The 25,082-nt window shown below is 36.8% G+C and overlaps 1 protein-coding gene across 2 annotated transcripts in view; it reads right to left on the bottom strand.

Annotated features, from left to right (window-relative positions):
- The window catches only part of LOC117343218 (nucleoprotein TPR-like), a 158,981-nt gene that overhangs the window by 65,614 nt on the left and 68,285 nt on the right, over positions 1-25,082 (bottom strand). For both annotated transcript variants that reach the window (XM_033905557.1, XM_033905558.1), the window contains exons 4-6: positions 10,931-11,059; positions 8,712-8,831; positions 4,052-4,301 (exon numbers count right to left, since the gene is read on the bottom strand). In XM_033905557.1, coding sequence (XP_033761448.1) covers positions 4,052-4,301; positions 8,712-8,831; positions 10,931-11,059 — 499 coding nt within the window. The remainder of the gene's footprint in view (positions 1-4,051; positions 4,302-8,711; positions 8,832-10,930; positions 11,060-25,082) is intronic.

Raw genomic sequence — 25,082 nt, 5'->3', positions numbered from 1 at the left:
TTAACAGGAAAGAACAAAAATGTAGACTTTAAGATAACTTGTAACAATTTAATTATTGGATATATCATTACAGTCATAACATATTTCTTGAAAATTAACACAATTCATTGATAGTTGTATATTACCTGCTAAAATAGCACCTTTTTTACAGGTAAAATTAATTTGCAATTAAAGGTATACTAATTGAAATAAACGCTTGTACATTGCCTTGTTTTTTGTGTATTTTATCACAAGTCAGTTGGTCACTTCATTCAATCTTCTATAATGAACTATTTACACAATCATTGTATATCACATGTTTATGATTCATGACTAGATAGGGGCTGTTATCGGTACGTGATCTTCCCTCTCCCACCCCATCTCGTTATCCTCAACAAGGTCTCGATCCCTTGCAGATTGGACCATTTCAACCTGCCGATCTTCCACCAAATGTGCATTAACAACATCGAGGGGATCAAACCCTTCAAATTCCTCAGATTCTCTATCAGAGTTTATTATCATATTCATAATATCATCAAAGTTATCAGCCTAACCTTCCGACATGTCCGAAGAGTCCGCCATGTTTTGCAGCGACAATGTGCTCACTCATCACCGGCTCTGTTATCAGTTATTATCTTGAAAGTTTTACTTAAACCCCCCATAAATAACAAACGCAAATTAGACTCAGATTCATGCTTTAGTAGATAGAGATAAATCCAGATGTGTTCCGGGTATCTGTTACCAGTAACAGGTGGTACATTCTAGAGGCTACAAACAAACGGCATATGCCGTGATTAGCAGTACGGGACAGTTTTGTGAGCACGGCATATGCCGTGATAAGCGTGGTAAGGGTTAAGTCTCCATGTCACAGTAAGATAGACTACATCCTTAAGTCTCCATGTCACAGTTAGGTAGCCTACATCCTTAAGTCTCCATGTCACAGTTAGGTAGCATACATCCTTAAGTCTCCTTGTCACGGTAAGGTAGACTACATCCTTATGTCTCCCTGTCACAGTTAGGTAGCATACATCCTTATAAGTCTCCATGTCACAGTAAGGTAGCCTACATCCTTAAGTCTCCATGTCACAGTTAGGTAGCCTACATCCTTAAGTCTCCATGTCACAGTTAGGTAGCTTACATCCTTAAGTCTCCATGTCACAGTAAGGTAACATACATCCTTAAGTCTCCATGTCACAGTTAGGTAGCATACATCCTTAAGTCTCCATGTTACAGTTAGGTAGCATACATCCTTAAGTCTCCATGTCACAGTTAGGTAGCATACATCCTTAAGTCTCCATGTTACAGTTAGGTAGCATACATCCTTAAGTCTCCTTGTCACGGTAAGGTAGCATACATCCTTAAGTCTCCATGTTACAGTTAGGTAGCATACATCCTTAAGTCTCCATGTCACAGTTAGGTAGCATACATCCTTAAGTCTCCATGTTACAGTTAGGTAGCATACATCCTTAAGTCTCCATGTCACAGTTAGGTAGCATACATCCTTAAGTCTCCATGTCACAGTTAGGTAGCATACATCCTTAAGTCTCCTTGTCACGGTAAGGTAGACTACATCCTTATGTCTCCCTGTCACAGTTAGGTAGCATACATCCTTATAAGTCTCCATGTCACAGTAAGGTAGCCTACATCCTTAAGTCTCCATGTCACAGTTAGGTAGCCTACATCCTTAAGTCTCCATGTCACAGTTAGGTAGCTTACATCCTTAAGTCTCCATGTCACAGTAAGGTAACATACATCCTTAAGTCTCCATGTCACAGTTAGGTAGCATACATCCTTAAGTCTCCATGTTACAGTTAGGTAGCATACATCCTTAAGTCTCCATGTCACAGTTAGGTAGCATACATCCTTAAGTCTCCATGTCACAGTTAGGTAACATACATCCTTAAGTCTCCATGTTACAGTAAGGTAACATACATCCTTAAGTCTCCATGTCACAGTTAGGTAACATACATCCTTAAGTCTCCATGTTACAGTAAGGTAACATACATCCTTAAGTCTCCATGTTACAGTTAGGTAGCATACATCCTTAAGTCTCCATGTCACAGTTAGGTAACATACATCCTTAAGTCTCCATGTCACAGTAAGGTAACATACATCCTTAAGTCTCCATGTTACAGTTAGGTAACATACATCCTTAAGTCTCCATGTTACAGTAAGGTAACATACATCCTTAAGTCTCCATGTCACAGTTAGGTAACATACATCCTTAAGTCTCCATGTCACAGTAAGGTAACATACATCCTTAAGTCTCCATGTTACAGTTAGGTAGCATACATCCTTAAGTCTCCATGTCACAGTTAGGTAGCTTACATCCTTAAGTCTCCCTGTCACAGTAAGATAGACTACATCCTTAAGTCTCCATGTCACAGTTAGGTAGCATACAGCCTTAAGTCTCCATGTCACAGTTAGGTAGCATACATCCTTAAGTCTCCATGTCACAGTTAGGTAGCATACATCCTTAAGTCTCCATGTCACAGTTAGGTAGCCTACATCCTTAAGTCTCCATGTCACAGTTAGGTAGCTTACATCCTTAAGTCTCCATGTCACAGTTAGGTAACATACATCCTTAAGTCTCCATGTTACAGTAAGGTAACATACATCCTTAAGTCTCCATGTCACAGTTAGGTAACATACATCCTTAAGTCTCCATGTCACAGTAAGGTAACATACATCCTTAAGTCTCCATGTTACAGTTAGGTAGCTTACATCATAAATGTATGGTTCAAACCGAAAATTAAATAGTGTTTAAAACAGCAAATAAATATAACATGCAAATGCAATATTAAAAAACATGACTACATTAAAATCTAGATAGAATCAGAATGAACATGCTACACTATATTGTGAAAAACTGAGGACACTATCAAATACTATATTCAGTTTGAGGTAATACTTTCTTTCATTTCTAAAGGCAGCATGACGAAACAGATGGATATTTTTCAAATCCTTTCAAACCATATTAAATCAGAAACTATCCAGTTTTAACAAATTACTCAAAATGTCTGTTAATATATCACAAGCTTTGTGTACATCTTTGGCCATTATCATAAAGAATATGATATCTGACATATCAAAACTGTTTAGGAAAGGACTAATATAGGTCTATATATAAAGCCTGCTGTACCATCCATTTTGTCAATACTTGATTATATATTTCATTTGTAAGAATACTTTTATATTTGTTGTGTTGACAATAAAATATTTTGAAAGTAAACAAGAGACAACTTGAGCCTTAACGGTCATCTGACTCCAAAGCGAGTATAGTGGTACTGGTGTAGAAGAAATTAGAAATAGGTGTTGTTAAGGGAAAAAACCACGACTGCACAGTCATGTTAAAAAATGGCTGCCATGACCATGTGATGATGTCAAAGTTATTGCGGGGCCAAAAAAACAAAACCCAAAAATGGTAAGCCCAATGGCACCAGTGGAATTGGAGAAGAAGTTTAAAATGTGTTTTTCAAGATGGCTGCCATGATGGCCATTTTGGGTTTCGGAACAAACTGAAAAGTAAGAACACCTGATCAGGATCATTTCAGGTAAGTTAGAGCAGAATCCAACTGCTGGAACTAAAGAAGTTTGAAATAGGTTTTGTTCAGGAAAACCATGATTGTACAATTATGTTACAAAATGGCCACTGTGGCTGCCATGTTTTTATGAGACTGAAAAATAACACTTTGTTGGATCCCCTTCCTTGACATTTCCACATTTTTTTAACTCGATGGCACCAGAGCATATATAAGAACTGGCATGTTTTAAACTTAATGGTGAAAAGGAATTTCATAATCTTTCTGTCATTAATTACACTTTTATGGCCAAAGTATTTAATTATTCTTAAGTTCTTTTTAGTTTTATTTCATGCTAAAACTTTTTAGTTTCATTTCATGCTAAAAATTAGATTGATTCGCCTACAGATGTACTTTACAGTTAAATTTTTATTCCACTAACCATATCGACTGTAAATAAACTCATCAAGTTTGTAATTCAGACGATTACAAAACTGCAAACTGTTGACACAGGAACACTAAAGGTCAAAGGTGAAGGTCGTATCACTTACCAACAGCCTCCTCAAGAAGTGACCTTTGAAGTTCATCTACATGTTCATCCTCAAGTTCTGCCATCTGACTTGACCAATCAGCTTCGAGACGGTTGATTTCTGCCTTGTATTCTTTGGTGAGAGTTTCTCGTAGCGAGTCCAGTGATTTAGTGTGCTGGTTTTCCATATCTGCCCTCACCAACTCTAGTTGGCTGGTGTAAATCTGTTCTAGGGTTAGGCGCATTGCCTTCACCTGGAGATTGACATCATCCTACACAAAAACAAACATTGACACTGATTCAGAGGTATGACTGCAGATTTATAGAATCTAATCATGTTGTAAGCTGATTTTCTAGAATTTATATGAAAGTACACTCATCATAATTCTGATACAAAGATGAAAGTAACAAAATTCTTCCCTGTAAAAACATTATTTGACAGTGAATGCAGGTTTTATCTATTAGTAATAAGTTTTCTCGAGAGTAACTCTGAGCATTGTTCCAGTAACAAAAATTTATCAAATAGTTTATTATCTATCTAAATTCTCCCATACCGAAATAAAGCACAGAAAAAGTACAGAAAAAAAGCATTAAAAAAGCATTAAAAAAAGTGTATACATTTTTTTACTCAATTTGGAACCGAGGGTTCAACACGGATCGAAATTGTGTCAAAAAAAGTACACAAGTACAAAAAAAGTCACTATACTTTTAGTACATTTTATTGTCATCATAAAATACAGAAAAAGCACATATATAGTACAAAAAAGTACGTTTATACCTTTATAGCACTTTAACAGGTAAGCCAAAAAAGTACAAAAAAAGTACTGTGAAAAAGTAGGAAAATAGTACTGAAAAAGTACCAAAAAAGTACTAGAACAACTTAGCTTGAAAAAGTACAAAAAAAGTATGTTTCTAGCAGGAATTAAAGTAGGATGTGCATACATTTTGAACTGAAAGTGATTAAAGTAGGAAAATAGTACAGAAAAAGTAGGAAAAAAGTAGGAAAAAGTACGAACGATTTTGATGTTGTGTGTGCAGTGAAATGACACTTGTATGGGAAGTTTTCGTTCACAGAAAAGAATTTCATTTATTTTTTTTTTATTTGGAGGTTAATACAATCAAAGTACTGGAAGTACTGTAAACGAACATTATTGTTTAATGCAAAATCAGTAATCTTCTAAGTTTAAAGTCGATAAATTTACTGATATTGGTTTAGGAATTAATTGCAAATAATTTGAAATGTTTGCAGCTGTTCTGATATGATTGAACACATGCATGTTTCTGTAAGGTCCTAATTGAAATTGGAAGTTTGTTGATCTATCTTGGATGGATGAAAATAAAATATGTCTTTCTTTCGGGAAGGCATCATCAGTTATAATACAGCCAGGACTCTGTGACCTTATTGATGCCAACTTCTAATATGCACTAAATTTAGGCTAGTTCCATCGTTAGTTTAGCATATTTCAACTTAATATGATGAAACACACATAAAGAACTTCTGAAAACCAAAACCAGAGCTGCTAATCAAGGCTCGGATTAGGAATGTATTCTATTGAAACTGTACTCAAGCATGTATGGTACTTCAAAACAAAAAACTTCACTCCTTTTGTTCAGGAATGATTTGATGTTAATAAATCTTTATATGAGAAGATATACTTCTGGTATAATTACAGTATTGTACACAATGTGATAAAGAATAACAACCATACAAAGACTATCTTCATCAAATAATTCAGCAAACAGGAAAAGAAAACTTCAAGCTTCATTTACAACTTCAAAGCTGATAACGGTTACAGTCCATTCGATGGGATGACACATTCCCTATTTATTGTCCCTTTCCAATGTTGATCATCCAATCATAGTGAACCACACAGTTCAGCAATGTTATTGCACAAATCACATCCTTTATGTGGAGAGAACAGTTTTCGGGGGGTGTTATAAGATTCCATAACTGTGTGCAAATTTGTGAATCATTCCATATCTATATCTATATATATACCGTACGTGTATATATTTACACATATCAAAATTGGAATGACACAGGAGATTTGCAAGTTTAAGTTCACCATCAGTCATAGGAGGTTTATGTAAAATGTTATATTTATTGGGGTAATTAGTAATTTTGATAATATATTTATGAAGCTCTATTCTGTACTTTCTACCAGTGCTTATATTAGAGAATGGACACAATTATATGTTCTCCAATGTCAAAATTAATCATATGTAAAATATTAGGGGTTTATTTGACCGAGACATATTTAAAATTTTTGTAATTATTCACCATTCGAGGCCTGATTGCCGTCATAGTTGAATTACCAAAATGGACCTGAAATCAATATTTTTAAAAGAGAATGATCTGTGACTTGAATATTTCATAAAAATAATTTAATACATTGTTTATTCATTTCATTCAGATCTTCAGACACAACATAATTTGTGAAGTCATATATAGAAATATATGAACAATTTTGTTATTGATTTATAATTCACACAAGTAAGCACTAAATGTAAGCAGTAAGTATATGTACCGCTATCTACTGGCATGACTTTGAGTACAGTAGACTACACTCGCTTTGTGGATATTGACAGAATAACATATATTTACATACTAATTCAATTTTAGAATTGTAACTGAATCTTGTTACAGCATGGCACAAATAGTCATCTGAACATTTGTTGTATATTGAAAAAATATTTAAGGTAAATACATTTTATTAACTCATTTGCTTGACTTCAATTTTCAGTTTATCAATGCATCGATTACTCTGTGTTTTAAGTATGGTGTAGTGAGAATTTCAAGTCTTGATCATGACTTGATGAAAATTCTAAATTAACAAATTATTAAAATGAATTTGTTTGAAAAATAACACAAGTTCCACAGCAATATTATATAGAGTATCAATCACAATATATCAGAAGTTATAAAACTACAGATAATAATTAACGGCCGAATATCAAATTAAGTGAATATCACAAGTATTTTTGCATTTGTTTTTAGATAATCCGGATTTCCGTCTTTAAAAAAAAATTACCTAGTAGACGTAGTGCATAGTAAACGTAGCCATGTAACAGCTGATTTTAATCAGATTGACTAACATGAACTTAACACCGTCTCAGTAGTTCGTCACAATCGAAAATTTGGTCGTGAATTCGGTATTTTGCAAATTATTTCAAAATACTTCAAGGTAAATGAAAAAAAAAAAAATCTCGTAAAAATATCGATTTTGGGTCCACTATCGGCCATTTTCGGTAATTCAACTCTAACGACAATCGGGCCGCGATTCGCAAATGAATAATTAATTTAAAATTCGGTCAAATAAACCTCTAATATTTTATATGTGATACAATCAAGCATTGCAGAACATATATTTTGGTCAATCCTCTGAAAATAATGCCAGTTTATATTATAATTAAGCCCCATTTTTTTTCGTTTCGGTATTTCCAAGTCCGCTTCACGTGTGGTCCGTTTTAGTAAATATTCTCGTCTTTGCCGAAATAAAAACAAGCTATATAATTGTTCATTTTAAACATGACAACTGCCAACCACACGTATCCAAATATGTTATTGTTGATATCATCTGAATATTGCCGTAATTATCTGTCACTTCCGATTGTAAACCCCCTGCCAAAGTCATGGAAGAATCGACCAATCAAATTGGTTTAACTGTTGATTTCCGTAATCTTGCACTTACCTCCCTTACAACAGTAAATATGTTCCAAGTATCATAACAAGATATTATCATTTGCATTTGATTTATTGGTCATTTTCGTCGAAGGAAATTGGTATATGGAAATGGATGACAACGTTAACGCTATTACCAGTCACCCTGACCACAAATGCCACATAATTGTAAGTCTATACATATGTACAGTTCTTTCTCGCAAACACCGTTAACACGTACAGTAACCTATAGTATGATACAATGTATCGTCTCGTATGCCGTTATTGATATATTTCTTTCTCTAAATTATAGAAATACACACCTAGTTGATAATGATGTAACATTCTAGATATACATATTACACATTTAAGTAAATTGCAGACATATTTGCTGACCTATGCTATACTGTCAGCCGTTTTGGAATGAACACGGAAGAGCAAAACTTTCTAAACATCCGGAGACGAATGCGCCTGCGCAATAGTTGTTTACATAAATATATTGACCTGGAGTTATTCGCAAAGTTCAGGTTCATTTAGTCTTAACATTTCGCTAGCGTTATGCATTTCTCAAATCGTATGCATCTTGAAAACATCTACTGAATATATTTAAACATTTTCGGTAAAACTACTATATAAAACGAAGATGTTTTTGCAGGTAAATTATTTGAAGCGTAAGGCAATGGGGGCAGCCATATTTCATTGAAACAGACAGTAGATGGCGTATTGGTGAATGTGGTTACCAAATATGGTCATATTTCTCAGCCCAGTTCTTGATGGCAATAACCGAACATTAATGTTCGTTTAAAAATCGTAGATTTCCTTTGGCAGTCTGTTATTGATTATCCTTATGAACCACGGGAGATCATATAATATGATGACTTACTTCCAGATTATTCGTGAAAACAGCTTTTATTTCGTTTGCATATCGTCTTTCAAAATTTTTCTATTTCATATTTTTTAACCCTTAATTAAGGCAGCTTAGCTATAAATAACTTATAACTTAGTTCATTATGGAACTGACCACGTGTTGGCGCTGGGCTAACTCCACCTCTTTCTTGTGCATAACTTCTATGGCTTGTATGACATGGTTAAGTTCCACCTGCTGGTCACTCCCCAGACCTTGTCTAAACTGATCAGCGGTCTGGAGGTAAACAATTTATAATTAGTGGTCAAGCTGAAACTGGACATCACAACTTTATATTGATTGGTCAAGGTATAACTGGACATGACCATCTTAACGTTATATATAATACTGATTGATAAAGCTTAAACTAGATATCACCATCTTTAACTATATACTGATTGGTCAAGCTCAAACTGGACATCACCATCTTTAACTATATATACTGATTGGTAAGGCTCAGACTGGACATCAAGATCTAAACTATATATTGATTGGTAAGGCTCAGACTGGACATCAAGATCTAAGCTATATACTGATTGGTAAGGCTCAGACTGGACATCAAGATCTAAACTATATACTGATTGGTAAGGCTCAGACTGGACATCAAGATCTAAACTATATATTGCAGTGGCACTTCTCTGAACCAGTCATGCATGGTACATGGTACATGGCCTTTGGCCTTTGGCTGGTACAGGCCTACAGAAGTTTCGGTTTGGAGAAGTGTTCCATTTTGACTGGTCAGGATTCTATAAGATGCGAGGATAATTATTGATCGGATAACATTTTGAAGCAATGATAATATTATGGAGGTTAATGAATACAAAGAATGTGGAATTTATACAAATCAAACTAATTAAATAAGTTCTAATAGTGACTGTTTACGTATCCCCTAATCATATCATTTCCCTTATCATTACAGAATGCTGTCATCAGGACAGTGCTATATCTTGTTTATAGGGCATGATAAGGGGTATTTATTTCATAACAAACTAGAACTGTTTTACAAATAAATAAAACCCACTAATTTTAAACATTAACCAGTTCCTACCGACCATTGATATTGTATTTTACATCAAACCTGATCTACTAGCTCCTTTATCATGTGACAATCTGTCCACTGTAAAAATTACCCGTTCAGGGACTAAAGCGAGTAGTATCTTGTCATTATGGGATAGTAGTATCTTGTCATTACTGGGATAGTTTTATCATGTCATTACTGGGATAGTAGTATCTTGTCATTACTGGGATAGCAGTATCTTGTCATTACTGGGATAGTTGTATCTTGTCATTACTGGGATAGTAGTATCTTGTCATTACTGGGATAGTAGTATCTTGTCATTACTGGGATAGTAGTATCTTGTCATTACTGGGATAGTTGTATCTTGTCATTACTGGGATAGTAGTATCTTGTCATTACTGGGATAGCAGTATCTTGTCATTACTGGGATAGTTGTATCTTGTCATTACTGGGATAGTTGTATCTTGTCATTACTGGGATAGTAGTATCTTGTCATTACTGGGATAGTAGTATCTTGTCATTACTGGGATAGTTGTATCTTGTCATCACTGGGATAGTAGTATCTTGTCATTACTGGGATAGTTGTATCTTGTCATTACTGGGATAGTAGTATCTTGTCATTACTGGGATAGTAGTATCTTGTCATTACTGGGATAGTAGTATCATGGCATTACTGGGATAGTTGTATCTTGTCATCACTGGGATAGTAGTATCTTGTCATTACTGGGATAGCAGTATCTTGTCATTACTGGGATAGTTGTATCTTGTCATTACTGGGATAGTAGTATCTTGTCATTACTGGGATAGTAGTATCTTGTCATTACTGGGATAGTAGTATCATGGCATTACTGGGATAGTTGTATCTTGTCATCACTGGGATAGTAGTATCTTGTCATTACTGGGATAGTTGTATCTTGTCATTACTGGGATAGTAGTATCTTGTCATTACTGGGATAGTAGTATCTTGTCATTATGGGATAGTAGTATCTTGTCATTACTGGGATAGTAGTATCTTGTCATTACTGGGATAGTAGTATCATGTCATTACTGGGATAGTAGTATCATGTCATTACTGGGATAGTAGTATCTTGTCATTACTGGGATAGTAGTATCTTGTCATTACTGGGATAGTAGTATCTTGTCATTACTGGGATAGTAGTATCTTGTCATTCCTGGGATAGTAGTATCATGTCATTACTGAGATAGTAGTATCTTGTCATTACTGGGATAGTAGTATCTTGTCATTACTGGGATAGTTTTATCATGTCATTACTGGGATAGTAGTATCTTGTCATTACTGGGATAGTGGTATCTTTACCTCTATGTAAGATGTCGTTGCCACGTGTTGCTGATCTGTTTCTTTGCCCTGTTGTTTCTGTCGTTCTGTTGCTAACTGTTCCCGAAGGTGATCTAACTGAGCCTCATATTCCTGTTTCAGACTCTCCAACTGTAAACAAAATTAGATATTTTACTAAATAATCAAGATTTTTATCCCACAGATAATCAACAAATTCACACAAATTGATGACTTCAGCATGTAATTTTATTATTGCTTCTATGTGGTTACTATTCATTGGAGATCTTTAAAAGCAAAAGGCCAGATGGCCTGCATTGCTCACCTGGATCAGTAAAATATTTTCATTTAAGTTGTATTACAATTACTTTCCTACTTTTTTTTTCTGCCTCTGCCAGCAATGGTTCATACCAAATGAGGATTGAATCTTGTCCTTCTTCAAGAAGAACCCTATTGGGCCCCAAGGGGGCCAAACCCTTCATTTATACAACATCAGATCTCCTTAATTTGCTCAATAATGCTCTAGAACAAATGTCATCAAAATCCATTCAGTCTTTCAGGATAAGTAGCAATATAATAGATTAAACTCAATTTCCTCTATTGAGCCCAGCCTCAAGGGAGCCACTTGAATTCCTCTGTTTAAACAACAGTGGATGTACTTTGCCCAATAATGCTTTCGACCAAATTTCATCAAAATCTTTTTAGTAAAAGGGAGATTTAACATAGTGCAAATAAAAATAATTATGGTGTGTGAAAAATAATGAAAGATATGGAGTTATGTTTTTGTAAAATAAAAAAGGTAATATGTGAAGGTTTATTAAGTATCCCCCCCCCCCCCCCCCCCCCCCCCCTCCCCAACACAAACACAAACACAAACACATAAAAAGCATTATCTATGATATAAATTTGCTAGTTTCTTTTTTGTTGTATTACACCAGGCTCTGTCAGGTTAAAGGTTGTAAGATAATGAAAATAATAGTGCATTACCATGGGTACATCTAATTTTTACCTGTAGGTGGTCAAACTTCCATGTAAGAGATTTCAATCTCTATATGTGATTTATTCTAATATTTAAATCTGTATTTAAACAGTAATGAACTCTGTGACACGGAACTGTTGGTATTTAATTTTAACATATCAAAATGCATATATTTGTGATTTGGTAAGCAGATTTTACATAATAACTATTGTGTTATAATGGAGTATATGAAATTGGGTCGTTATATAAACAGCGATTAGTCAGAAACAGGTGAGGACAGGTAACACCAATGACACTTCCAGTCCCATTTATGTGGGTCGTACATTACCTAATTAACGTCCCTGTACCCATCACATTTATGTGGGTCGTACATTACCTAATTAGTGTCCCTGTACACATCACATTTATGTGGGTCGTACATTACCTAATTAACGTCCCTGTACCCATCACATTTATGTGGGTCGTACATTACCTAATTAGTGTCCCTGTACACATCACATTTATGTGGGTCGTACATTACCTAATTAGCGTCCCTGTACCCATCACATTTATGTGGGTCGTACATTACCTAATGAGCGTCCGCGTACCCATCACATTTATGTGGGTCGTACATTACCTTATTAGTGTCCCTGTACCCATCACATTTATGTGGGTCGTACATTACCTAATTAGCGTCCCTGTACCCATCACCATTATGTGGGTCGTACATTACCTAATTAACGTCCCTGTACCCATCACATTTATGTGGGTCGTACATTACCTAATTAGTGTCCCTGTACACATCACATTTATGTGGGTCGTACATTACCTAATTAACGTCCCTGTACCCATCACATTTATGTGGGTCGTACATTACCTAATTAGTGTCCCTGTACCCATCACATTTATGTGGGTCGTACATTACCTAATTAACGTCCCTGTACCCATCACATTATGTGGGTCGTACATTACCTAATTAGTGTCCCTGTACCCATCACATTTATGTGGGTCGTACATTACCTAATTAGCATCCCTGTACCCATCACATTTATGTGGGTCGTACATTACCTAATTAGCGTCCCTGTACCCATCACATTTATGTGGGTCGTACATTACCTAATTAGCGTCCCTGTACCCATCACATTTATGTGGGTCGTACATTACCTAATTAGCGTCCCTGTACCCATCACATTTATGTGGGTCGTACATTACCTAATTAGCGTCCCTGTACCCATCACATTTATGTGGGTTGTACATTACCTAATTAGCGTCCCTGTACCCATCACATTTATGTGGGTCGTACATTACCTAATTAGTGTCCCTGTACCCATCACATTTATGTGGGTCATACATTACCTAATGAGCGTCTCTGTACCCATCACATTTATGTGGGTCGTACATTACCTAATGAGCGTCCCTGTACCCATCACATTGATGTGGGTCGTACATTACCTAATTAGCATCCCTGTACCCATCACATTTATGTGGGTCGTACATTACCTAATTAGCATCCCTGTACCCATCACATTTATGTGGGTCGTACATTACCTAATTAGCGTCCCTGTACCCATCACATTTATGTGGGTCGTACATTACCTAATTAGTGTCCCTGTACCCATCACATTTATGTGGGTCGTACATTATCTAATTAGCGTCCCTGTACCCATCACATGGATTTCTCCCCCCTCTTAATTCAGGCATTTTCTGCCAACATAAAAATAACATGAGATTAAGGAGAATGTGTTTTTTCATGAAATAAATCATGGATTTTATTTTTGTAATTCACTGCAGATGTAGATGACCCATGGTTGGTTTTCACTACCTTTACAAAACTTTCAACAGGAAAATTGTGGTAAAAACCAATTTCACAACATATTCTCTGATCTAAAATATATTAACTGTAGACACCTGCAGTCCTCGTAACATGAGAAGCTGACAAAAGAGAGTATTAAGATCACCACAAATATCTTATAATACTTTTAATCATAATTTTAAATTGGTTTCTCTTTCCTTTTTTTTAACAGGAACATACTTGTTTTTGTTTGGTTTGAATAAATTTTCAAAACAAATAGCCAAACTTGTGAAATGGAGATAAGCACCCATCAAAGAAAACATCATCATTTTTGTCTTTTTCACGTCACCATAGATTAGCTTAAGAAAAGTGATGTATGGAGATTTACAATCAGACTATATGAGTGTTAATAGCCTCATTGTGTACTTCTGAGCCCATATTACAGTTGTACTTACTTACAAAAGGATTCTCTATTAATAGTCTTATTGGATACTGTCTCATTTTTTTAAATAAATGCCTCCTACACCAGAACCACTTGAAAACTTTTTATTAATCACCGGCTTAAAAGTGTCTGTTAAATTTTGATTTAAATCCTGCTCTTAATGTGCTTATGATATCGGAACAACTGCGGTAAAATATTACTCTTGAGATTTCAGTGCTCAAGTATGATTCTATAAAATGCTGACATAATGAAATCAGTAACATATCTCTGACCCTGACAATTCACCTCCCTGTAACAGTACACAGCGAATTTAAAACTTATCCCTGACCCTGACAATTCACCTCCCTATAACAGTACACAGCGAATTTAAAACTTATCTCTGACCCTGACAATTCACCTCCCTATAACAGTACACAGTGAATTTAAAACTTATCTCTGACCCTGACAATTCACCTCCCTATAACAGTACACAGTGAATTTAAAACTTATCCCTGACCCTGACAATTCACCTCCCTATAACAGTACACAGTGAATTTAAAACTTATCTCTGACCCTGACAATTCACCTCCCTATAACAGTACACAGTGAATTTAAAACTTATCTCTGACCCTGACAATTCACCTCCCTATAACAGTACACAGTGAATTTAAAACTTATCTCTGACCCTGACAATTCACCTCCCTATAACAGTACACAGTGAATTTAAAACTTATCTCTGACCCTGACAATTCACCTCCCTATAACAGTACACAGTGAATTTAAAACTTATCTCTGACCCTGACAATTCACCTCCCTATAACAGTACACAGTGAATTTAAAACTTATCTCTGACCCTGACAATTCACCTCCCTATAACAGTACACAGCGAATTTAAAACTTATCCCTGACCCTGACAGTTCACCTCCCTATAACAGTACACAGCGAATTTAAAACTTATCCCTGACCCTGACAATTCACCTCCCTATAACAGTACACAGTGAATTTAAAACTTATCTCTGACCCTGACAATTCACCTCCCTATAACAGTACACAGCGAATTTAAAACTTATCCCTGACCCTGACAATTCACCTCCCTATAACAGTACACAGTGAATTTAAAACTTATCTCTGACCCTGACAATTCACCTTCCTATAACAGTACACAGCGAATTTAAAACTTATCCCTGACCCTGACAATTCACTGTGAATATAAAACTTAAGTCAGGCAGGGCACACAAAAAAAAATCTTCATTATAAACATATTAACAGATCATTAAACTCCAAGCATTTACAATGAAGTCATTCAAACATCTAAGTCTTTTGACCCATACAGAGCCGTTACAAATACCTACAAGGTATTATATATGCTGATTAATATGATTATCATATTTAAAATCACTTTAATCACGCAGTAGTTTTGAATTTTCCCTTCAAGCAACTAATTTTGAATGGTATAAACAAGTTCAAACGGCCATGAAATAAATTATTAATAAGTTCATAAAAGACCATTCAAATGGGCAAATAAGATGTCTGGAGGGTTGTTAAATGGTAGAGAATACGAAGTTTGATATGGAGGGTTGTTAAGTGGTAGAGAATACGAAGTTTGATCTGGAGGGTTGTTAAATGGTAGAGAATACGAAGTTTGATCTGGAGGGTTGTTAAATGGTAGAGAATACGAAGTTTGATATGGAGAGTTGTTAAATGGTAGAGAATACGAAGTTTGATCTGGAGGGTTGTTAAATGGTAGAGAATACGAAGTTTGATATGGAGGGTTGTTAAATGGTAGAGAATACGAAGTTTGATATGGAGGGTTGTTAAATGGTAGAGAATACGAAGTTTGATCTGGAGGGTTAATTGTTAAATGGTAGAGAATACGAAGTTTGATCTGGAGGGTTAATTGTTAAATGGTAGAGAATACGAAGTTTGATCTGGAGGGTTGTTAAGTGGTAGAGAATACGAAGTTTGATCTGGAGGGTTGTTAAGTGGTAGAGAATACGAAGTTTGATCTGGAGGGTTGTTAAGTGGTAGAGAATACGAAGTTTGATCTGGAGGGTTGTTAAGTGGTAGAGAATACGAAGTTTGATCTTAATTAACCTTGGCCACCTTGAGTTATCTACCAAATAACATTACTAAACTATCCCACACAGACAGAAGGCTGGTAAGGAAGAAATCTCAACTACCATTCATGATTTCTGTGAAGTATATATCGAGATCTCTACCATCTCTACCATTCATGATTTCTGTGAAGTATATATCTCTACCATTCATGATTTCTGTGAAGTATATATCTCTACCATTCATGATTTCTGCAAAGTAGGTATCTCCATGGTGACCATTTCAGATTTTGATGAAGCAGATCGAGATATCTCTACCATTCATGATTTCTGTGAAGTAGATATCTGTATCATTTCAGATTTTGATGAAGCTGATACCTCTACCATTTCAGGTTTCGATGGCTATCTCAGAAAGCTTAGATTAAGATGTTTCTTTCAAGGATGAGTTTGCATGGGGGGGGGGGGACCCTTCTGGTAATGAAGATGAAGTTATTCAGACAAAGTGGGACCCAGGCACCTTTATAGGCTTTGTGTGTCAGCTCGGATTTGTGCACTTCATTGTAACCCATTCAAAAGATTATACCTGATAATTTTAATGCAGCAGGCAAATGATTTTATTTAAACAAAGAATCAAACAATGAGTTGATGATTTTAAAACACTAACATGCTATTAACATATATCCATGATAGATTGTGTCATGTTCAGTTGTCCAAATAATTTTTACCCGTAATTCATATCCTGGTATGACCATAGCAGCTAGAATGTGTATCAGGGGAGACAAACACGTTGTTTCCCTTCAATAATTGATTGCTGTGGTCAGCTGGGTCCTTCCCTACACATACCCATGCAATGGTTCCCATATGGAGTCTCAACACACTCAAATCTAAGTTTTCCCAAGAGAAATAGATTATTGATTTACTTGTTAGTGTCAGTCATGGGTTTTACGGGTAAATACAGGTCGAGGATGTCTTACTCTACAGGAACTCCGCCTTCACTGGCAAGTATGACTTCTGCTGTAGTTACAGAGCAGATGGTGGGATTAAATTTTAAAGTGAGCTCCATAGAATGTCTGTCACCTCTGATCTCACCTCGGTGAAATCTTCATGATCTAACCTCGGTGAAATCCTCATACCATTTAAGATCACAAACACAGAGCAACATCAATGCACACTTAAAACATTTTTTTTTAATAAATCCAACCCATCAATTTATCTGTATCAAGAAATGTTAAATCACATCAATATGTATTGCTTTGTTTATGTTATTTATTTATTTGTTTATTTTTCTTTGCGTAGGGTGACTGGGAAGGGTAACATGCCTTGTCTAAGGTACCGCAAATACACATGATTTTCTATTCTGTCCTTTGTCTTCTATTTTTACATTTAAATCAAAAGAATCATTAAGATATTCGATAGCATTTACTTTCTGATTAACAAGAGGCCCAGAAGTCCTGTATGGCTCACCTGAATATGGCAGTGAATATTGGAACATGTTTGGTCCTGCTCCTCAGGCCCTTGAGGACCCAAGCTGACTGTTTATACAAAATTGTTCTCCTTTACCCAATGACGCTTCAGACCAAATATGGACAAAATCCTTTAATTCATACAGCAGAAGAAGGATTTTAAAGTCTATATTTCCCCATTAGGCCATACCCCTCAGGTCCCTGGGGGCCAGGCCTGTCGCTTATAAAAACCTGGTTCCTCTTCACACAAGGATGTTCCACACCAATTTGGTTGAAATTTGCTTAGCTATTCATGACTAGTAGTGTTATGTTGATGGATGACAGACCAGGTGAGCTAATTAAAACAACTACAAAAACTGAAATATAGATTTTTCCACAAAAGTGCTGTACATTACCTAGAAGGAATGGAACAAAGCCTCAAACCAAAACAAGTTAGGTTTATTGACTTATACACACAACAGGTAAGTAATTTTTCTTTTGTGAATTTAATGAAATAAATCTACAATAGAATAGATTTTTTTTCTCTGAAGGAAAGTGTCCCATCACTTTTCTACTATACATGTTCATCATCAAAATCATTCTCACTGAACAAATTGATCTTTCCTGTATAAATGTGTACATAATAGAATCATTATAAACCATGAATACACATATTTACACAGGAATCATATTTGTGTTATATTTTATTCAGCAATATTCTCCTAAGTCATAAATGTCATACTTCTATCTTCCACTGACAACATGTCTGACTTTTTCTTAACTTGTTAGTAAATCATCCTGAATTGGTGAAGGAGGATATTTAGTTGTAAACAGAGACACAGTATAGAAGAATTACGACTTAGTCAGTCAAACGTATGATCCCACAATGTCACAAGTCAAAATTTAAAGTCAATATTTGTAAGTGTTTAGATAAGATTTAAAAGTCCACATCACCAGATAATTGTTACTAGTATTTACATATTTGGATGGCCTAGATTTTGACACAATGACAAATCTGGGTTGGTACCTGTATAATCTGGTAGATTCCAACTCTCTAACCTCACAGGATAGAGGATTACAAACCCTTACTTCCCATTCACAGTGATTTCCACAAATTCTGTTTGTATTTATTTATTCAGTAGCAACTGAAATCAGTCTTCATGTCTAAAATCTAAAATCTCATAGTAATTATGACAGAATTTATAATGGTCTGAACAACATTTACCGTCCTACAGTATTTCTAAAACAATGACAATATTTAAATCATCATTTGATCAAGGTAAGTTATGTGTATTAATTATATAGTCCAAGAACATTTCATCAAAGACAAGAAGCATTCATTCTTAGTTGGGCAACACCTGATGACAGCCTTACAACACCTGATGACAGCCTTACAACACCTGATCACAACTAGACAACACCTGATGACAGCTTGACAACACCTGATCACAACTAGACAACACCTGATGACAACTACACAACACCTCATGACAGCTACACAACACCTGATGACAGCTACACAACACCTGATGACAGCTGGACAACACCTGATCACAGCTGGACAACACCTGATCACAACTAGACAACACCTGATGACAACTACACAACACCTCATGACAGCTACACAGCACCTGATGACAGCTAGACAACACCTGATGACAGCTGGACAACACCTGATGACAGCTGGACAACACCTGATCACAACTAGACAACACCTGATCACAACTAGACAACACCTGATCACAACTAGACAACACCTGATGACAGCTTGACAACACCTGATCACAACTAGACAACACCTGATGACAACTACACAACACCTGATGACAGCTACACAACACCTGATGACAGCTAGACAACACCTGATGACAGCTGGACAACACCTGATCACAGCTGGACAACACCTGATCACAACTAGACAACACCTGATGACAACTACACAACACCTCATGACAGCTACACAGCACCTGATGACAGCTAGACAACACCTGATGACAGCTGGACAACACCTGATGACAGCTGGACAACACCTGATCACAACTAGACAACACCTGATCACAACTAGACAACACCTGATCACAGCTAGACAACACCTGATCACAGCTAGACAACACCTGATGACAAGCTAGACAACACCTGATCACAGCTAGACAACACCTGATCACAGCTAGACAACACCTGATCACAGCTAGACAACACCTGATCGCAGCTGGACAACACCTGATCGCAGCTGGACAACACCAGATGACAACTACACAACACCTGATGACAGCTACACAACACCTCATGACAGCTACACAACACCTCATGACAGCTAGACAACACCTGATCACAACTAGACAACACCTGATCACAACTAGACAACACCTGATCACAACTAGACAACACCTGATGACAACTGGACAACACCTGATGACAGCTAGACAACACCTGATGACAGCTAGACAACACCTGATGACAACTAGACAACTCCTGATCACAACTAGACAACACCTGATGACAGCTAGACAACACCTGATCACAGCTAGACAACACCTGATCACAGCTAGACAACACCTGATGACAGCTGGACAACACCTGATGGCAGCTACACAACACCTGATCACAGCTACACAACACCTGATGACAGCTGGACAACACCTGATGACAGCTACACAACACCTGATCACAACTAGACAACACCTGATCACAGCTAGACAACACCTGATCACAGCTAGACAACACCTGATCACAACTAGACAACACCTGATCACAGCTAGACAACACCTGATGACAGCTAGACAACACCTGATCACAACTAGACAACACCTGATCACAGCTAGACAACACCTGATCACAACTAGACAACACCTGATCACAACTAGACAACACCTGATGACAACTGGACAACACCTGATGACAGCTAGACAACACCTGATGACAACTAGACAACTCCTGATCACAACTAGACAACACCTGATCACAGCTGGACAACACCTGATCACAGCTACACAACACCTGATCACAGCTAGACAACACCTGATGACAGCGGGACAACACCTGATGACAGCTACACAACACCTGATGACAGCTACACAACACCTGATGACAGCTGGACAACACCTGATCACAGCTACACAACACCTGATCACAGCTGGACAACACCTGATCACAGCTGGACAACACCTGATCACAACTAGACAACACCTGATCACAGCTAGACAACACCTGATCACAGCTAGACAACACCTGATCACAACTAGACAACACCTGATCACAGCTAGACAACACCTGATCACAACTAGACAACACCTGATGACAGCTAGACAACACCTGATGACAACTAGACAACTCCTGATCACAACTAGACAACACCTGATCACAGCTAGACAACACCTGATCACAGCTAGACAACACCTGATCACAGCTAGACAACACCTGATGACAGCTGGACAACACCTGATGACAGCTACACAACACCTGATCACAGCTACACAACACCTGATCACAGCTGGACAACACCTGATCACAGCTACACAACACCTGATCACAGCTACACAACACCTGATCACAGCTGGACAACACCTGATCACAACTAGACAACACCTGATCACAGCTAGACAACACCTGATGACAGCTAGACAACACCTGATGACAACTAGACAACACCTGATCACAGCTAGACAACACCTGATCACAACTAGACAACACCTGATCACAACTAGACAACACCTGATCACAACTAGACAACACCTGATCACAGCTAGACAACACCTGATCACAGCTAGACAACACCTGATCACAACTAGACAACACCTGATCACAGCTAGACAACACCTGATGACAGCTGGACAACACCTGATCACAGCTACACAACACCTGATCACAGCTACACAACACCTGATCACAGCTGGACAACACCTGATCACAACTAGACAACACCTGATCACAGCTAGACAACACCTGATGACAGCTAGACAACACCTGATCACAACTAGACAACACCTGATCACAGCTCGACAACACCTGATCACAACTAGACAACACCTGATCACAACTAGACAACACCTGATCCCAACTAGACAACACCTGATCACAGCTAGACAACACCTGATCACAGCTAGACAACACCTGATCACAACTAGACAACACCTGATCACAACTAGACAACACCTGATGACAGCTAGACAACACCTGATCACAACTAGACAACACCTGATCACAGCTACACAACACCTGATCACAGCTACACAACACCTGATCACAACTAGACAACACCTGATCACAACTAGACAACACCAGATGACAGCTAGACAACACCTGATCACAACTAGACAACACCTGATCACGAGACAACACCTGATCACAGCTAGACAACACCTGATCACAACTAGATAACACCTGATGACAGCTAGACAACACCTGATGACAACTAGACAACACCTGATCCCAACTGGACAACACCTGATCACAACTAGACAACACCTGATCACAACTAGACAACACCTGATCACAACTAGACAACACCTGATCGCAGCTAGACAACACCTGATCACAACTAGACAACGCCTGATCACAACTAGACAACACCTGATCACAACTAGACAACACCTGATCACAGCTAGACAACACCTGATCACAGCTAGACAACACCTGATCACAGCTAGACAACACCTGATCGCAGCTGGACAACACCTGATCACAGCCTGACATGACCTGATCACAACTAGACAACACCTGATGACAGCTAGACAACACCTGATCACAACTAGACAACACCTGATCACAACTAGACAACACCTGATCACAACTAGACAACACCTGATCACAACTAGACAACACCTGATCACAACTAGACAACACCTGATCGCAGCTGGACAACACCTGATCACAGCTAGACAACACCTGATCGCAGCTAGACAACACCTGATGACAACTAGACAACACCTGATCGCAGCTAGACAACACCTGATCATATAAAGGCATTATCTAATCAAAACCTTGCAACATTTCATCACTGTTAAAAATTTGTTTATCAAAGCAACATTTCAGTAATTTGGCCATAATAAACAAGACAACGATTGATTTTATAGCCAAGCAACATGGCATCAAAGCAAGATGTCACAGCCATCATCATGGCCATCTGATCACAACCAGGCAACATTTTACCAAAGTCAATACATTTTAATGACTATAATATTTTGATGGACGAATGACAGGCATAACATTTACCCAATGCTTTGAGAACATACCACATTACCTCCCTTGGACAGTGAAATACAAGTTCACATGTGATGGAATTTCTACAAACATTAATCGATGTACCCAGAGAAGCTGAAGTCACTGGTGTGTTGCCAAGTACTTTTACATGTTTAAGTGAGGTAGGATACCAGGGGCTAAGCTCCCTAAATGCAGTTTGCATTTTTTTTAAGGCAACCCAATACAAAATAGACTAAGGGAATCAAGACAAGGGATCCCAGCTCCATGTGTCCCAAATTGAAAGATCCGCATTGGTCCTAAAAAGGACTGATCTTTTCTGCACTTTTCTCTACTTTTCCTTTCTTTTCCTCTTCCATTTAATAATTTGATGATTAGGGGAAAGTAGAGCAAAATGACAAGTGATCGTGAAATTATTTGGATTTTTTGTCTATTTTCTCATATTTCATGTTTAACCATTGGATATCATATCCAAAACTAAATTTTGTTGGGGTTATTTTTTAAATTTATTTCAACTTCACATGCATACATATACATGTACATCTTAAAAATCGTGAACATGAAAATGCATACATTTGGCTTTAATTTTTCATGTCCTGAACATTTCTAAAATGTTATCATAAGCATTTTGCAATTCTGACAACCAACGAGGAGCTTTGTTTTCATTTTGACTTGTTTCTGATGCTTCTTGTTGGGCAAATCAGAATTTCTTTTAAAGAAACTTGTGTAGGATTTTTTTGGTCCAATTTGCCAAACCAGATTTTGAGTTTGACTGGTTAAAAAATGTCCTGCCATGGAATGACTGTTTATATCAATCACTCTGTTCAGTACGAACCGTATCACTATAGACATATCATTTGTATTTCGTTTGTAGATAAACAAATATAAATGACATTTTTTCACTTTTTTTTTTAATAAGGTGTACACAACTTTATGTTTGTGTATAGGCATTTACGTGCCTGGAAGTAGTTTAACACATCTTTAAATTATATTCTAAATTAATTCTTCAAATTCTGTATATATTTTTTTTTAATACTTACCTTCTGTTTTGAAACTTCAATCATTAAACCATCAGGTAGCCAGCTAAGAACAAGTCCTTCTCTTTGTTCAAGGCCAACAAGCCTCATAGAATCTATCTGGAACATGTTGGGGTCTGTAGGAGGAATACTAGAGGCCAACAAGCCTTATAGATTCTGGAACATGTTGGGGTCTGTAGGAGGAATACTAGAGGCCAACAAGCCTTATAGATTCTGGAACATGTTGGGGTCTGTGAGAGGGAGTACTCGGACGTAACTACACATGCATCATAATACTCCCAAAATTCTCCTCAGAATCATACATTGCTTGTCCACCTCATTTTTGAAATGTCAGGTTTAGATGTTTATCATCCTTTCTTGTTGATAATCTGAAGTTTTCAGCTCAAAAACTGGGGGTATTTTTTTTAACAATTAGAAAATATATGGTTAAACCGTCATTTGTTAAATTTGAAAAATTATAACAACTTTTAAATAAGGTTATGCTAATAGTAATTACAAGATAGAGTAAAAAAAAATCCTAAGGCTATCTAATAAATTTGATCAATATAAATAAAATCATATTTCAGAAAATAAAATCAATAAAATTTTGATGAATGGAAAGCTTAAAAAATCAATATGAAAATGAGTTTCACGGAATTTCATATAAGTTACATACATCAGCATTAAGTTTATGTGTATAAGGAAATAGATATTTAAAATATGTATATATCCTAAGCTGCCTTAGACGGTTTATATGTATAATAAATAAATTTGTTATGTAGAGAATAACATTGGATTTCATTTACAATACTTTCAATACCTACTAATAAATACAACTATAATAGTTAAGCTAGATGTATAAATCGCTAGCTTTAAATGAATTATTGAATAGCACAGATTTAAACATCCAAATAATACTAATTTAAATCCTCAGAAAAAACACAGCCATTTATAAATCTACAAGATGATGATCCTGTTTAAATATCCTGAGCTGAAAGTCACTTCAATTCTAAAGTATCGATCCTCAATTCTAATATATTGGACATTTCCATGGTACAATCCAAAGTCTTTATCCCAGAACTGCATCTGGATGATTTAACATCCAACACACTCCAGAGGTCTGAAGTTTAAAAGCTGTGAGGGGTCCTTCAAACAAAACGCCATTTCACTTTTATCTAGTCCCAAACTAATCAGTCCATGGATTCCTGAACAATGGTAAATAAATGTTCACATTCAGCTAATTTTCTTTGATCTTCCTCTTAAGGAGATCCATGTTTCTGTGTAAGCTATACACACA

This window comes from Pecten maximus, chromosome 15, assembly GCF_902652985.1.
Source record: "Pecten maximus chromosome 15, xPecMax1.1, whole genome shotgun sequence".
Lineage (NCBI taxonomy): Eukaryota > Metazoa > Mollusca > Bivalvia > Pectinida > Pectinidae > Pecten > Pecten maximus.
The sequence above is the reverse complement of the archived record's forward strand: the minus strand, read 5'-3'. Positions and strand labels throughout refer to the sequence as shown.